Raw genomic sequence first — 17943 nt, 5'->3', positions numbered from 1 at the left:
TCAGACGTAGATATTTCGTTTGGATGCTATGTTTTATGCACTATGGAAAATATTGAGAAAAAAAAAGGTTTGATACTCAAAGGTTGCTCTTGGTTATAAATGTAAAGTGACCACTCATGAATCAATTAAACTGATGAACAGCGCCACTTGACAGGCATTCGCGTGCAGTGAAATGGCCCAACCCTCTGGGATGAGTGATGTAACTTAATTATACCACCGATGCACTACTACTACCACCACCACCATCATCATCAAAACTGATGCAATATAAGAAACGTATAATACAGATGGTGGGACATATTCTGATCTAGTCTTGAAAAGCAGGGAACAGAAAGGGTTTGAAGTGAGAATTAAAAATCAAATATACATCTTCCTATAGTACGTAGAGATCCTTTCTTTGTACCGGATAGAGGCTGGGGTGTGCTTGAGACGATCGCTGTATATGTGTATACAGAATGGAATGGATGACCGAGTCGCCTGAGGGGCTGCGCTATGGGCCCCGTACGAAAGACTCGCATGTACTTGGGAAAAGAGGAAGGGATATTAGGGGAAAAAGGGATAAGATGGTATCGGTAGGGATACAAGATACGTTTAAACCCTGTAATGGACGTACGTGAAATCTAATAAAATATGCATGCACGTGTATAATTGTACACAGCAAATCGATGAAGTATGTACAGAAGCAAACGTGTTTACCTGGAAAAATAAGAAATATTATTTACACAAAGTCCCGAAGGAAAACTACATTGTTTTTTAACATATACAGCTCTCAGTAATGAACATTTTAACTTTGTCTCCTTCCGTCCGTTTGGTTTGTTTGTTTATTTGTTTGAGTTTGAATGTAAACGCGTTTCCTGGCTGCTACTTGTTTCCCAAGTTAAATTTAGCGCAGTCGCGGAAAAGTTTTTCCATTTCCCTATCTATAAAAGCGCCAATGGTTTTTTTTTTTTTTTTTTTTTTTTTTCTACAGATCGCCAGTAAGTATCGGCATTCTATTTCGATTACGAGAGTTTGGCAGTTTTGGTAAACGATGGTACACGTATAACAAGGCGTGAAAGAAAAATTTCCATCCCAATGGCCGTGATAACTAAAGTCCACGCGGCGCCAAGTGAAAAACTAATCTATTTACATGGCGTTTAAAATGATGGTGCCAAATCAACTGCCTGCATAAGGTAGATGAAAGGAAAACTCAGGAGCCCTTCGCCCTCCCCAGTTCGCTCGACCATTTAAATGTAAAGTAAAAATTATCATAATTTAACTTGCAAAATAAGTCCCTATATACATACAACCTTACAAACGCCAACTTGCTCGTGCAAGTAGAGCTTTTTCGCTAACGAATAAAAGACGGAGCAAAGGAGAGAGAGAAAAGTGATTTACCTGGTGAACAGCCTAACTTTCTCTCGTCGTCACTCCCTCGATATTGGCCCCCTTTGTTGAAGACTCGGAGACAATCTTCCTTTTCTTTCAAGCCGCGTAATCAGATTCTTCTTTCTTCTCCCCCTCCCCCTCTTTTTTCCCTTTTTTTGTCTGTACACTGTATAATATAGCCACTGACTTTCTGTATATCGTGGGCCTACAGCACGAGAAGAGTAAAACAACGCCCCGTGTTTGCGACTCTCCCTTTTCCTTCCTTTTTATAACCGAAAAAGAAGAGGCGCGAGTGACTTTTTGACGGGGACAGAGTGTGTGGCGGGACCGTTAACTCGATGCGTGCAGTCTGACGAAAAGAGCTGCTTTTTGTCTCTTGAGCGTCTCTATTGTCTTCGTCGACTGTCTGCTCTCGATTTTCGCCTTTTGGAATCGAGTTTCACCGCGCCAGGCATGGATTCGCAATGTATACTTGATTGTGGTTACTTCACCAGTGGAGCACACGCCAACTGCATAAGCTTTATCATCGAAGCGTCGCGCCTAACAATAACTCGGTACATCCGTCACGAAGTCTCGTTGTATTCTTTATTTTTTGTACCCTGCTCGTGACGCACCCCCACAGTTTTCTTTGGCCGTTCTTTCACCCACTCTCGCGTGTACCCATGTGTTTTATCTTGCCCCCTATCCCTTTTTTTTCTTTTACGTATACCGTATATGTGCTTTCTCTTTCGCGACGCACACGCGTTATCGCCAGCCAAGTGCATACTTAAATACATGATTTTTTACATAGTCGGAGAGAAAAAATCAGCCCCGTAGTCACTGGTATACACAGTGGAGCACCGAAGCGCTCGCAATGGGTAAAAAGAGGATGAATTTCGCGAGCAAAGTTGAGGGTGGTAGAGATTCTTGAGGGTAAATAACAACCGAGAGGATGGCCGAGCCTCCGCTTGCAGAACGAACACGACTTTGTTCGATCCGCCGGGAGCTCGAATTTACTTCCAAAAGAAGGAAAAAAAAAAAAAGAGTCGAGGGATGAATAATACACGGTCCCGCCGCTCTAATTCTCGCGTGAATAGAGTCTGCGCGCCGGTAGCCGCCACCGCGTAAATATCCCACGATTGTTGGCTCCGTTGGATTATCGAGCGGACGCCTTTTTGCCGCTTCGCTGTCCGACCGAATAAAATCTTTCCTTTTCATTTGAATCCTTAACGCTGACCCAAGAGGTTCCCTCCTCACTTTATTTTATTATCAATTAGTTTGCAATATATAGTACAACTGTAGTTAAAAATAAAAAAACACAAGTATGATGATGATTAAGTCCCTCAATACCATTTCAAGCTAACGATGAACGCGCGAAAACTGCGACTTATCGCAATCCCCGTCACGGTGACCAAATGAGTCGAGTTGTTTAATATACGCATACGAAATTCATATGTATGTGCAAGGAGGAGCGTTAACTTATTGGCTATCCTCGTTTCACGTTTCAGACGGAGCTGTCGCAAAACTTGCAGCAACTATCGGAACGCGCCAGATCTACGACCGAGTTCATCCAGAGGCTCAAAAAAATGACCGACAAAGTGCACGTGAGTACATCATTCGTACAATTCTCATTCCTTATACATCTATAAAAATTATGCAGAAGACAATCGTGCCATTTTTCAAATCCTTTAGTGTGAATGGTTGACATTTTCAGGGATTAATTCATTGTTATTCGGAAATTCGATGATGGTTTGATTTCTTTCCTCCACAAGTACGATGTAAACGTTGGAATTTTTAATTGCGAAATGTATGTCGATTATTAGCATCACCTAATGGAGTAAAAGACAGAGTGGGCTCTCCTCAACTCGCAATTTTCATTACGACGAACCAAAGAAAATTTCATTAGACCCGAGTCCAGAGTCGCGAATATTATTTAAGATATTTTCTCCGCGCAGGGACTTACAGTTGCACGATGATGCCAAGGAAGAGGCAGCAAACGGTTGAAATGGCTTTACCCCTGTATATATATATATATATATATATATATATATATATATATGTACGAAGGCTCGCGTTAAAAGTATTGCAATTATATTCTCGAGTCGTCTCGGCGTACCGAAATGAGCGCTCGCACAAAGTAAAACCTCGCAAAAAGAGCGAAACAATTAGAGCAAAGTGCCAGCGTCAATTTATTTGTCCGGAAAAAAAGGTAAAGGGAAAAAGTAATCTCGGACCGGGTTCCTATTTTTTTTTTTTTTTTTTTTTTTTTCATTCTCCGTTTCTCGGATACTCGTGGAGAAAAATTATGTAAAACGCCGCCGTGGAAGGGGGGTCTCGGGGGTCGTTCATTACGCTTTAAATACAAAGACAGGGCTACTTTTGCTGTCCCTTAAATGTGTATACAAGAGGCCCCTTTTTTTTCTTTCAATGGCGAGAAACAACAAGTGACGTACATTGCTCCTCTGGACACGTTCCTTGATGCGCCGTGGTAATGATGGAGCTCTCTCTCGGACTTGAGATGGTTTTTTTTTTTTTTTTTTTGCCAATTTTATTCGTAACATTGGAAATATATATGCGCGGTGTAACCAAGAGTCCTAATTTGGTACAACCGTGGTTTATTTGAGTATTGTGCCGCTAATGTGGAAAAAAATCCTTTAGGGCTTCCAAAAAGGGGTTAATTTTGTGATTTTATGGATCCATATAGCACCGCGTCCGGTCCACCCCTCTTTTAACCTCTACTTCCCTCCCGTGCGAAATTTACCCGCCGACGAAGGTACACATCACGGCTCGATGGTAAATTAATGAGGATAAATTTGCGACCGGTCGAGCGAGAGACTAACGGGCTCCGACAGCTGATGAGAGGGAGGGAAAAAAAAAGAATCCATAAAAACAGTAGGGAGCCTCCAGCCGTGCTGCGGGGAGAGGATGCGCTACATCCGGGGTCGAATGAAAAATGTGTATCAGATGAAACGAAAATTGGAGGCTCGAGTCGGGCATAGGCGGGTGTATGGATTTGGCCAATTTGGCGGATCGATCGGGAGTTCATTATTTACTCTGCTCGGGCAATGAACGCGTGATCGTTTATAATTCATACGGGTACTCCCTCTTGGCGAGTTGACGCTCGATTTATCAAAACGACGATGCACATAAAATTGATGGAGGAAGAATTATTGTTCGGTAGTTCTGTGTATTCGTTTGGTTTTGCAAATTCTTAAAATACAAGTATTTTGTCACCCGTACCAGAGACAGAGATCGTTGCCACGGTTCTGTTTTACAATTGTTCTCACATTTTCAATATAATTTACCAAAGTAGAGACGAGACGAAAATTCCTTTCTACTAAAATAAAAAGGAGATCGAAATCTGGTTTAAGAAAGTTGTCTGGAATATCCACCAATCCTTTTTTTGGGCAGCTTAATTTCTTTGGATGATTTTTTAAATTGAAATTTGGAAAAAGTTGGTTAAGAAAAGGCAAAAACACTTCAGCCAAGTTGGAGCTCCCGAGTTGGTTGTTGTGAAATTGAATATAATGGATTTTGGATGGTATAGTCTTCTAATGTAGATACGCTTTAACTCGTCTTAACTCGCGAAGGTGAAATAATACTTAAAAATCGTATCAAGGGCGTTGTTGCATTTAAAACGGTGTAACCCCTCGCAGGAGGAGTGCATCGCTCTGGAGGACGAGGTAGAGGAACGCATAAACAGCCTGATAGCGATGCTGCAGAGTCGCAAGGCCCGGCTGATCGAGGCGGCCCGGCAGACGCGCGAGGCCCGAGTGCGACTACTTCGGGACCAGGTGTCGCGGTGCGCCGGCCACCTGCAGACCACCACGGGCCTCCTGACCTTCTGCATCGAGGCGCTCAAGGAGACGGACAGCGCCGCCTTCCTCCAGATCGGGGGTATGCTCTCGATGCGCGCCGCCGCGGTGGCTGGCTCCTGGGGCGGCGTCGAGGGCGCCCAGGAGGTCGCCAGGCTGCCCCTGCTCGACCTCACGCTCGACGACAAGCCCGTCAGACGAGCCATCGACCAGCTCACCTTTGTCCAAATGAAGCGTGAGTTCACTCCCTCTAACTGTTTTTCTCTCTCTCTCTCTTCGGGACGGGTGAGCTTTCACTACCTGCGCTATCTCTCGATAAAGCGGCGCTCTTTTTTTTCTCTTGGTTTTTAGATTTGACCCACATACGAGTGCTCACCCGAGTCGGAGATAATCTATACAGTATACCCAGTAGTGTTGTTTTTTGGTTGTTTGATTATATACTTTTGACGCTAATCATAATTAGTTAACTTACTAACATCAACAATAACATTTATTATTAATCCATGATGCTTATTCACTAATTTATTGATTACGAGAAATAACCAATGTAGGAATATTAATAATGTACCTTGCTAGTTGTGAAAAAAATGAGAGAGAAAGTCGAGCTGGAGGTTTATTAAAGTGACACTTTTTCATGGAAGTATTGATTAACTATTGTACCTTATGTACAGCCTAATGTACAATGTTAGCAAATAAACGGCAGATAGTAATTTTTCTAGTTCACGCGTACTGTTATCGTTTGAAAAAAAAAAAAAAAAAAAAAAATGACACATTTTTTACGTCTCTTCAAATTTATTAGATAAAATAAACATTGTACACTCGATTGTACATTACGGCCGCAATCGAGGAAAATAAAGCTCGACTCTCTTGAGACGACGAGACGAGAGGATAAAGGCTTGGTTAATTAATAAGTATGCATACAACAAGCCTGGATGACCAACAAAAAATGTAGCATAATCAGTACCATTTCGTGGTAATTTTTTTCCTTTTTTTTTTTTTTTTTTTCTTTGCGGACGCAGCCATGGAAGGAGAGGACCGTTACCCAATCTCAGGTAATGTATATAAGATAAGATAGCAACGAAAAAAAAGGAGAATGCCACTTCTCCCCTTTTTTTCCCACTCCCCATTTGCACGGACACGCACGCATCAACGATCGTATCCTCTCCCGCCGCTTTTGCCCATCATCCGAACGAAATAGGTTTTAGATAAGAAGAGACGCGATCCTCGTGTGACGACGTCGATTAAATGTTACCTGCTACCACTTTCTGAAGCTATAAGCACATTACCCCTACTGCCGGCTCGCGAGGCTTTTACTCCATTATTTCGTATCTGGACCTAAAGCGGATATTATTATATAGTTATGGACTTGACGATCTCCCTTTTTTTCATCCATACGTACGCACATTAACCAAGTACATCGGGTATTTCACTATTTTGCGTGCTTCCTCCTCGCCGTTGTAGTGCATACTTGCATGCGTGTATAGCATATGACTCTGCAGACCGACCTATACATATAACGCTCGCATTCAACTGCCCCATCGATTTAACATGCCGTGGCAATTATGCACCGGCATAGTCACTATTTTCAAAGGGGGCGTACGGATAAAATAAATAAATTTTCAAAAAAAGCTCTATTGAATTCGAGGTGATGGACAATACTTCTCGTATATATGAGTATAAGTTAGTCCGAGCTATTTTCCTCGTATGGTATAAAAGTCGTGTAAAGTCCCGCCGTGGGAAAATCAATTCCAATCTACAGTAGGTGCATGGGTGTATACACGTGCATAGAACTACCAGCTATTGCTAGGTACCGTCGAAGCATAGGACAGTTTTCGGAGGATCGCGCGCGCAGTATGGGGTGGTGGCCCAGGGGTGAGACAGAGTCTGTGGCTCGTAATACACACTATTAACTCTCGAACGTATCTGCTGGCCATATATACCTAATAGTGGCGCTTCTCGACTTTTCTATTTACACCAAAGTATATATATGTATGTGCAATTTACAACGTAGCAGCAGAAGCAATGGGAGAGGCGGAAAAGGTCGTTGTCGCGCGTCTAGGTGCCTCCTCCTTCTCCTCGCAAACACACTTGGCATTACCTATTGTTTGTCCGACCGAACTCTCGACTCTTACCACTATTACCACTTGTAGCGTTGCGGCGCGCACACACGCCCATAATATATATAAGCATATTCACCCATCACGTATATAATTATATACGTCTCCTATTTCTCCAAATGGTCCTCCTCGGTCCTCACTCATTACTCGTCACTTGGTGTGTGTATATGTGTGATGTACTGCCTGTGAAACAAAGTACTTAGTGGTGATGTCTGTACTCACATATATAGATACATGCATTATCGTCACAATAGTCTTTAGCTCCGAATTTGTGTGTATGCCTCTTGGCTTGTGTTTGTCTTGCAATGCTTATACCGTAAAATAATTGTTATTATTCAACATCTCTAGGTAGCTGGTTGAAAATGATTATTTTTAAAAAAAATTTTTGAATGCTTTTGTACATGTTATTTTTGTTTGCTAATAAGGTACTTTTTGTTTGTACCCTACACTGTAAATCCAACTGTGTTATTTTAATACACTTGGAGCGTGTAGTACCACTACTGAAAATTATTTTAAAAAATTCTTTTGTTTAATTGAAGTTAAAAGTATTGGGCTATTGGGTGATAGCAGTATATGTGTAATTAAACACACTTAGATTTACAGTGATTATTGCTTTGAACGAGCAAAAGCATGTGTTTGTATTTTGCTCGTTAGTGCACGCTTGGTTCGAATACAATATTATCTTGTGTTCAACTAAATAACTGCTTCGTTAATACATAGTCGCGTCAATACTTGCTTAGTCATTTATAATTAGGCGTGTTAATTATTGTATACGTTTAAGTAATGATAATTAATGATTATACACGTATCGCATATATATGACATACATGTAATATGACTCTCTCAACTTTACACGTACACTAACACACGTAAACACATACTCTCACCCGAATCAATATGTATTATGTATATATTTTTGAGAGCGAGAATAGGATATGTATTAAGTATATACGCATCACGTGCACGAGAGCCGCGCGCTACTCGAGGTAAAATAAAATTCGCGAGACGTGAGTCGGGACCTGAAATTTGGTGTTTCTTTGACTCGTGGGTGCGAACGATGGTGCTTGTATACGTATAAGCTAACGATTTTTATTTAAAGGGACAGGTACCTATATATATATATATATATATATATATATATATATATATATATATATATATATTGTATACATAAGTATGCCATTCGTGGAGATTGCACAGGGTTTGCTTCTGGTTCGGCTAGCGTTTGTTATCACTGACGCTCATTGCACGTACCTAGGTACGTACAAGACGCGATAAAAGTCCAGCTTGCAGCACGGAAAATCTCCGCTGTTTATTCGAGTTTAGGTATACGTAGAAGAAAAGAGTCAGGCCCGCACTTGTAAGTATGTATCCCTTTAACCGAGCACAGCGCGCTGAAGTACCCACTTCTGAAAACTGCCAGTCCCGGGATATCGATTACTCCGCTCGCCGCAACTGGATATCCCGAGCGGATCTTCAGCCGAGCTGTTAATCAAAATATTTGCTCGAGCCCCGCCATCCGGATATCCTTTTACTCGCTAGTTTCCTCCACGATTTTCTCCCCCCCCCCCCCGGCTCTCGCGAGTCGAGCTTCTTTCAAAGTGGAGCTCTTTCAGTTCAAATGCACTCGAGCCAAATTGCCGGGGGTGGAAAATCCGGGGCGTGCCATTTCCTTGATTAAGAGCCGCTCTGAACTCAATTAGAAATTTCGGCGAGAAACACGAAACAGAGCCTCGATCCCCCCCCCGCGAATGGGACCGAGAGGGCGACAAGCCGAGGTACATCTGTAAGTTTCAAACTCTCTTTCTCATCCTCCGCAGAAGGGCGGATAATATCGGGGGGAGGAGAGGGGGTCAGTTGGGGGAAATAACTTTGGCACTAGGGCCGAGGCGACCGCGCAGTATTGTACAAAAGCCGAGGGCGGTGTCCCTTCGGTGGGGGGGCACGAGTTTATTTGCGGTCGATAGACAAGTTTTCTCGGGTATGGGAAAAACCGTGCCCACCGGATGCGGCTTTTGCGTTGAGCGTCCAACCCTTTCGTATACATACTTCGAGGGTACGTGGTGCAGGGCTTTTACTTTGTTCGAATGACTCCGAAGAGCCATCGGGCACTGGTGTCCCCTGTACTCGCGCTCCGCTGATAAACTTCGACCTTGTCCGTAAGAATTCTACAAGCTGCGTTTGGGTTGTTGGCTTCTTCTTTTTCTGATTATTACATCTCGCAAATATACGTCGTCCGAGAGTTTCGAAAGAAAAATAATCATCGGGTAACATGAAATTTAACGAGACATGACTTCCTCCGTACTTAATTGGTCAATAGCCTCGAAACGCGTGGAACTTGGACTACCAAACATACCAAGCGAGGCAATACAATTCTACATGTGTTTTTTATTTTTTTAAAGAACTGCGATTATAGGTATATATAAGACCATAACAAGTACCCGAGAGAATTTCGGTCTGATGGCGTGAAATATTTTTTTCAAAACTTTGATGATCTCATATTTTTAACAACTAAGGTTAATAAATTTCTAAATTATAAAAAAAAAAAAAGAAAATGATTGTTTAATTAGTAGATATTTGCGTTAAGTTATGCACAATGATGAATTCAATTGTACTGGGCCCATTCGGTATGTATATTATAACTGTCACGCTGTTTGACATATATTTATACACGTTTCAGCTCCATGGACAACGCCTGTTCATGCAATTACTTAATGAGAATAATGTACTCGTATACGGATGAGCATCCTAGTTTTCAACCCCAATTCACTGCCGCATGTGCACGCGCATGTGATCCCGTGCTCAGTCGGAAATACATACTTACTTATTAAGTGAAGGTACATGCAGTTATGCAGCAACAGCGGAACATCCGTGGGAGTGTGTGTGCTCAGTGTACTTATTCAATTCAATCGCACGAGTTTGGAAATATAATATGAACGCGCATTCGAGTTTTGTAAAAGTGTATATAGGCTTGTCATTCCGCGTAAGAAATTACGTGCTCGTACTACTACCGATTCTGTAATTACTATTTTTCGCGATACGAATAATATATACCTGCATCATTATGCAATCAAGTAGCGGAGGGTTTACACCCGATTTTCGCAGAACATTCTCTGAAAGTGGCTTCACGATTTGGAATAATCATGCCCGTTGATTTGCATCTCCAAATGTTATATATTTTGCGCGATTTCCGTTTCCACGTTTCGTATATGTTACGTTCACTTGGTCAATACTCATTGGAGTTCTTGGGGAAGCTATCACATGTATACCTACTTGTGCTGTTCGCAGTTCGAAACGATTCAACGCAACGAGAGACGATGTTCCATAAAACTATCCGACGTATTGGAGAATCCAATTTTAGACAGCCGAGTTTGGTACGCAAATATCTTGTTGCTTCACAGCTAGCTTTGAAATAACGAACGATGCGCCGGCGTTCAACTATTTCCCGTAATAAGAAAAGAACTTGCTTGATGGCAAAGTTCGGCTGTATAGAGCACATTGCGAAGACTCGTGCGCGAACTGGAAGTTCATTACCTACCGGGTAAATTCTACTGTTGGGTATAGGCATCCACTGCAATTCTCTGCAAGAGGTGCTCTGTTAATTACCTGTTCTCTTTGATGATGCGTGTATGAGTTCACATGTTTGCGTACGTACCCATACGCGTGTGGCTTCTCAATTTTTTAATTGGATGCTGTTCAATTTTCGGACGGATGCGAAAAATCAATGTATTGTTCAGCCAGTATTTTCTAATTGGATACAATTTGTTTACTTCGATCACAAAAACAATACAACGACAATGGTAACACATTGCACTGAGAGAAGGATTTGTTTACTATCAACGTACAAGAATGTTAACAGGAAATTATTTTACATGTTCTTCATAACTTTTTAAAGTTTATAAATTAAAATACTTTTACCACTTTAATATCATTAGAACAACATATTATGCAATGACAATACAACTGCAATTACGTGCAGTCCTCTATTTTATGTAATAAAAAACGAAGTTCACAATTTATCATAAAATATAGATTTTGTTATGGAAAAACATTGAAATGAAATATTCATGTTTTAACTATTACAAAACATATGGTTTCGAGACACGTATTATACGTAAGTTGGCAGTTAACATATAAAGTTGATTACTAACAAATCCTTCTCTCAGTGTGCAACAAGAATATACCAATTAATGTAATTACAACGAGCGATGGTAATTAGAGTTTTCCAGCAAAATGATGACTTGCACGTAAAGATACAGTAAACATAGGCAGTCATTTCGTATAATCGATAAAGTAGGTCATACGAATCGAACAATGTAGCGAGCATCTTGACGCGTATAACTATAATCTTTCACTAATATCACAACAATTGCTCTCAGCGCAAGGTAAATAACATCCAGAGACCCCCAGAATTTCCAATCATTGATTCGATCCTAGGACGTTTCAGCAAAAAAAAACAACAAAATACAACAAAAACTTTGCATGAGATATACATTACTATAGTATAAAATATTTCAGTTGAACTGATCTGAAGAATGGAATGTAGACTATTATTATGATTATTTTTAATCGAAAATTATGATGAAAGAACAAAAATAAATTTCTCTTTCTCAAATAACCAGCACCGAGCCCGCCAATCCTAATACCGGAGGAGTGTAGCGCCGAGAACAATAGCGTGACCGTTGCGTGGCAAGCTCCCCAAGCCTGCAGTGGTCAACGGGGACCTGCCATCGAGGGCTACCTTCTCGAGCTCGACGACGGCTGTGGCGGTGAATTTCGGGTAAGCTTACCAATGTGTGGTATACGTTATTTAAATAAACCAATCTTCAATAATAGTTAACTCCACGTGAACTAACTGTATCCAAATGGCAAATTCTAAAGCGCTCAATGTCACTCACTGATAAACTCACGATCGATTTCATAGTACGTTTGATACTTAAAATATTATATTTCCCAGAATTTAATGTAATTATACTTCCGCGAAAATGTCGCAAAAAAACAATACTGAGTGATCAGTTAATAAGAAAAAAATTTGTACGAATTGCATCAGAAATTACATAACGCATCGACTAACTAATTAAAAATTTAAGACCTAAAAAAGATAAAATTTAGGACCTAAAAAATAGTAGCTTGCTTTTATTTGCGAAATATTCATGTCAGTAATCATCGAAACTTTAAAATCCCCATATCTCCGTGAATAACGCAGATACGGCCAAAAGGACGGTATTTTGGGATCACTTAGAATTAAAAAAATTTGTTTTTGAAAAAGTGGGACTTGGGCTGTTCATACAATTACATGATTGATCTAGACACTGTAATATAAAACGTACGAGCTTGTTGTACCTTCTAGGACCTGAAAAAAATAGTGGCTTGCTTTTATTTGCGGAATATTTGAGTCAAAAATCATCGACATTTTAAAATCGCCATATCTCCGTAAATAATGCAGATACGGCAAAAAGGACGGTATTTTGGGATCACTCAAAATTGAAAAAATTTATTTTTGAAAAAGCGGGATTTTGGCTGTTCATACAATTATATAAGTAATCTAAACACTGTAATATCAAACGTACGAGCTTGTTGTACCTTCTAGGACCTGAAAAAAATGATAGCTTGCTTTTATTTGCAAAATATTTGAGTCAGAAAACATCGAAATTTTGAAATCGCCATATCTCCGTAAATAATGCAGATACGGCAAAAAAGACGGTATTTTGGGATCACTCAAAATTAAAAAAATTTATTTTGGAAAAGTGGGACTTGGGCTGTTCATACAATTATATAAGTAATCCAAACACTGTAATATAAAACGTACGAGCTTGTTGTACCTTCTAGGACCTGAAAAAAAAAGTGGCTGGCTTTTATTGGCAAAATATTTAAGTCAGAAAACATCGAAATTTTAAAATCGCCATATCTCCGTAAATAATGCAGATACGGCAAAAAGAACGGTATTTTGGGATCACTCAAAATCGAAAAAATTTATTTTTGAAAAAGCGGGACTTCGGCTGTTCAGACAATTTTATATGTAATCTAAACACTGTAATATCAAACGTACAAGCTTGTTGTACCTTCTAGGACCTAATAAAAATGATAGCTTGATTTTATTTGCGAAATATTTGAGTCAGAAATCATCGAAATTTTAAAATCGCCGTATCTCCGTAAATAATGCAGATACGGCAAAAAGGACGGTATTTTGGGATCACTCAAAATTGAAAAAATTTATTTTTGAAAAAGCGGGACTTTGGCTGTTCATACAATTATATAAGTAATCTAAACACTGTAATATCAAACGTACGAGCTTGTTGTACCTTCTAGGACCTGAAAAAAATGATAGCTTGCTTTTATTTGCGAAATATTTGAGTCAGAAATCATCGAAATTTTAAAATCGCCATATCTCCGTAAATAATGCAGATACGGCAAAAAGGACGGTATTTTGGGATCACTCAAAATCGAAAAAATTTATTTTTGAAAAAGCTGGACTTTGGCTGTTCATACAATTATATCAGTAATCTAAACACTGTAATATCAAACGTACGAGCTTGTTGTACCTTCTAGGACCTGAAAAAAATGATAGCTTGCTTTTATTTGCGAAATATTTGAGTCAGAAATCATCGAAATTTTAAAATCGCCGTATCTCCGTAAATAATGCAGATACGGCAAAAAGGACGGTATTTTGGGATCACTCAAAACTAAAAAATTTTATTTTGGAAAAGTGGGACTTGGGCTGTTCATACAATTATATAAGTAATCCAAAAACAGTAATATAGAACGTACGAGCTTGTTGTACCTTCTGGGACCCGAAAAAAATAGTGGCTTGCTTTTATTTGCAAAATATTTGAGTCAGAAAACATCGAAATTTTAAAATCGCCATATCTCCGTAAATAACGCAGATACGGCAAAAAGGACGGTATTTTGGGATCACTCAAATATGAAAAAATTTATTTTTGAAAAAGCGGGACTTTGGCTGTTCATACAATTATATGATTGATAAAGACACTGTAATATCAAACGTACGAGCTTGTTGTACATTCTAGGACCTGAAAAAAATGATAGCTTGCTTTTATTTGCGAAATATTTGAGTCAGAAATCATCGAAATTTTAAAATCGCCATATCTCCGTAAATAACGCAGATACGGCAAAAAGGACGGTATTTTGGGATCACTCGAAATTAAAAAATTTTATTTTGGAAAAGTGGGACTTGGGCTGTTCATACAATTTTATAAGTAATCTAAACACTGTAACATCAAACGTACAAGCTTGTTGTACCTTCTAGGACCTGAAAAAAATGATAGCTTGCTTTTATTTGCGAAATATTTGAGTCAGAAATCATCGAAATTTTAAAATCGCCATATCTCCGTAAATAACGCAGATACAGCAAAAAGGACGGTATTTTGGCATCACTCAAAATTAAAAAATTTTATTTTGAAAAAGTGGGACTTTGGCTGTTCATACAATTATATGTTTAATCTAGACACTGTAATATCACTCGTACGAGCTTGCTGAAGCTTTCAGGACCTGAAAAAAATAGTGGCTTGCTTTTATTTGCAAAATATTTAAGTCAGAAAACATCGAAATTTTAAAATCGCCATATCTCTGTAAATAATGCAGATACGTTAAAAAGGACGGTATTTTGGGATCACTCAAAATTGAAAAAATTTATTTTTGAAAAAGCGGGATTTTGGCTGTTCATACAATTATATAAGTAATCTAAACACTGTAATATCAAACGTACGAGCTTGTTGTACCTTCTAGGACCTGAAAAAAATGATAGCTTGCTTTTATTTGCAAAATATTTGAGTCAGAAAACATCGAAATTTTGAAATCGCCATATCTCCGTAAATAATGCAGATACGGCAAAAAAGACGGTATTTTGGGATCACTCAAAATTAAAAAAATTTATTTTGGAAAAGTGGGACTTGGGCTGTTCATACAATTATATAAGTAATCCAAACACTGTAATATAAAACGTACGAGCTTGTTGTACCTTCTAGGACCTGAAAAAAAAAGTGGCTGGCTTTTATTGGCAAAATATTTAAGTCAGAAAACATCGAAATTTTAAAATCGCCATATCTCCGTAAATAATGCAGATACGGCAAAAAGAACGGTATTTTGGGATCACTCAAAATCGAAAAAATTTATTTTTGAAAAAGCGGGACTCCGGCTGTTCAGACAATTTTATATGTAATCTAAACACTGTAATATCAAACGTACAAGCTTGTTGTACCTTCTAGGACCTAATAAAAATGATAGCTTGATTTTATTTGCGAAATATTTGAGTCAGAAATCATCGAAATTTTAAAATCGCCGTATCTCCGTAAATAATGCAGATACGGCAAAAAGGACGGTATTTTGGGATCACTCAAAATTGAAAAAATTTATTTTTGAAAAAGCGGGACTTTGGCTGTTCATACAATTATATGATTGATCTAGACACTGTAATATTACTTGTACGAGCTTGCTGAAGCTTTTAGGACCTGAAAAAAATAGTGGCTTGCTTTTATTTGCAAAATATTTGAGTCAGAAAACATCGAAATTTTAAAATCGCCATATCTCCGTAAATAATGCAGATACGGCAAAAAGGACGGTATTTTGGGATCACTCAAAATTAAAAAAATTTATTTTGGAAAAGTGGGACTTGGGCTGTTCATTTGATTTTATAAGTAATCTAAACACTGTAATGTCAAACGTACGAGCTTGTTGTACCTTCTAGGACCTGAAAAAAATGATAGCTTGCTTTTATTTGCGAAATATTTGAGTCAGAAATCATCGAAATTTTAAAATCGCCATATCTCCGTAAATAATGCAGATACGGCGAAAAGGACGGTATTTTGGGATCACTCAAATTTAAAAAAATTCATTTTTAAAAAGTGAGACTTGGGCTGTTCATACAATTATATAAGTAATCTAGACACTGTAATATCAAACGTACGAGCTTGTTGTACCTTCTAGGACCTGAAAAAAATGATAGCTTGCTTTTATTTGCGAAATATTTGAGTCAGAAATCATCGAAATTTTAAAATCGCCATATCTCTGTAAATAATGCAGATACGTTAAAAAGGACGGTATTTTGGGATCACTCAAAATTAAAAAAATTTTATTTTGGAAAAGTGGGACTTTGGCTGTTCATACAATTATATGTTTAATCTAGACACTGTAATATCACTCGTACGAGCTTGCTGAAGCTTTCAGGACCTGAAAAAAATAGTGGCTTGCTTTTATTTGCAAAATATTTAAGTCAGAAAACATCGAAATTTTAAAATCGCCATATCTCTGTAAATAATGCAGATACGTTAAAAAGGACGGTATTTTGGGATCACTCAAAATTGAAAAAATTTATTTTTGAAAAAGCGGGATTTTGGCTGTTCATACAATTATATAAGTAATCTAAACACTGTAATATCAAACGTACGAGCTTGTTGTACCTTCTAGGACCTGAAAAAAATGATAGCTTGCTTTTATTTGCAAAATATTTGAGTCAGAAAACATCGAAATTTTGAAATCGCCATATCTCCGTAAATAATGCAGATACGGCAAAAAAGACGGTATTTTGGGATCACTCAAAATTAAAAAAATTTATTTTGGAAAAGTGGGACTTGGGCTGTTCATACAATTATATAAGTAATCCAAACACTGTAATATAAAACGTACGAGCTTGTTGTACCTTCTAGGACCTGAAAAAAAAAGTGGCTGGCTTTTATTGGCAAAATATTTAAGTCAGAAAACATCGAAATTTTAAAATCGCCATATCTCCGTAAATAATGCAGATACGGCAAAAAGAACGGTATTTTGGGATCACTCAAAATCGAAAAAATTTATTTTTGAAAAAGCGGGACTTCGGCTGTTCAGACAATTTTATATGTAATCTAAACACTGTAATATCAAACGTACAAGCTTGTTGTACCTTCTAGGACCTAATAAAAATGATAGCTTGATTTTATTTGCGAAATATTTGAGTCAGAAATCATCGAAATTTTAAAATCGCCGTATCTCCGTAAATAATGCAGATACGGCAAAAAGGACGGTATTTTGGGATCACTCAAAATTGAAAAAATTTATTTTTGAAAAAGCGGGACTTTGGCTGTTCATACAATTATATAAGTAATCTAAACACTGTAATATCAAACGTACGAGCTTGTTGTACCTTCTAGGACCTGAAAAAAATGATAGCTTGCTTTTATTTGCGAAATATTTGAGTCAGAAATCATCGAAATTTTAAAATCGCCATATCTCCGTAAATAATGCAGATACGGCAAAAAGGACGGTATTTTGGGATCACTCAAAATCGAAAAAATTTATTTTTGAAAAAGCTGGACTTTGGCTGTTCATACAATTATATCAGTAATCTAAACACTGTAATATCAAACGTACGAGCTTGTTGTACCTTCTAGGACCTGAAAAAAATGATAGCTTGCTTTTATTTGCGAAATATTTGAGTCAGAAATCATCGAAATTTTAAAATCGCCGTATCTCCGTAAATAATGCAGATACGGCAAAAAGGACGGTATTTTGGGATCACTCAAAACTAAAAAATTTTATTTTGGAAAAGTGGGACTTGGGCTGTTCATACAATTATATAAGTAATCCAAAAACAGTAATATAGAACGTACGAGCTTGTTGTACCTTCTGGGACCCGAAAAAAATAGTGGCTTGCTTTTATTTGCAAAATATTT

The 17943-nt window shown here is 38.4% G+C and overlaps 1 protein-coding gene across 2 annotated transcripts in view; it reads left to right on the top strand.

Moving 5' to 3' along the window:
- The window catches only part of Trim9 (E3 ubiquitin-protein ligase Trim9), a 129987-nt gene that overhangs the window by 56892 nt on the left and 55152 nt on the right, over nt 1-17943 (top strand). Inside the window, exons 3-6 of one of the 2 annotated variants that reach the window (XM_089593023.1) lie at nt 2856-2951; nt 5004-5397; nt 6182-6214; nt 11902-12059. In XM_089593023.1, coding sequence (XP_089449149.1) covers nt 2856-2951; nt 5004-5397; nt 6182-6214; nt 11902-12059 — 681 coding nt within the window. The remainder of the gene's footprint in view (nt 1-2855; nt 2952-5003; nt 5398-6181; nt 6215-11901; nt 12060-17943) is intronic. The other variant, XM_089593068.1, reaches the window with a different exon arrangement.

Source organism: Copidosoma floridanum, unplaced genomic scaffold (genome assembly GCF_036245765.1).
Source record: "Copidosoma floridanum isolate Cflo_tuat_1 unplaced genomic scaffold, Cflo_Japanese_pri ptg000001l, whole genome shotgun sequence".
Lineage (NCBI taxonomy): Eukaryota > Metazoa > Arthropoda > Insecta > Hymenoptera > Encyrtidae > Copidosoma > Copidosoma floridanum.
Note: the sequence above shows the minus strand (reverse complement) of the source record. Positions and strands in the feature narration are given on the sequence as shown.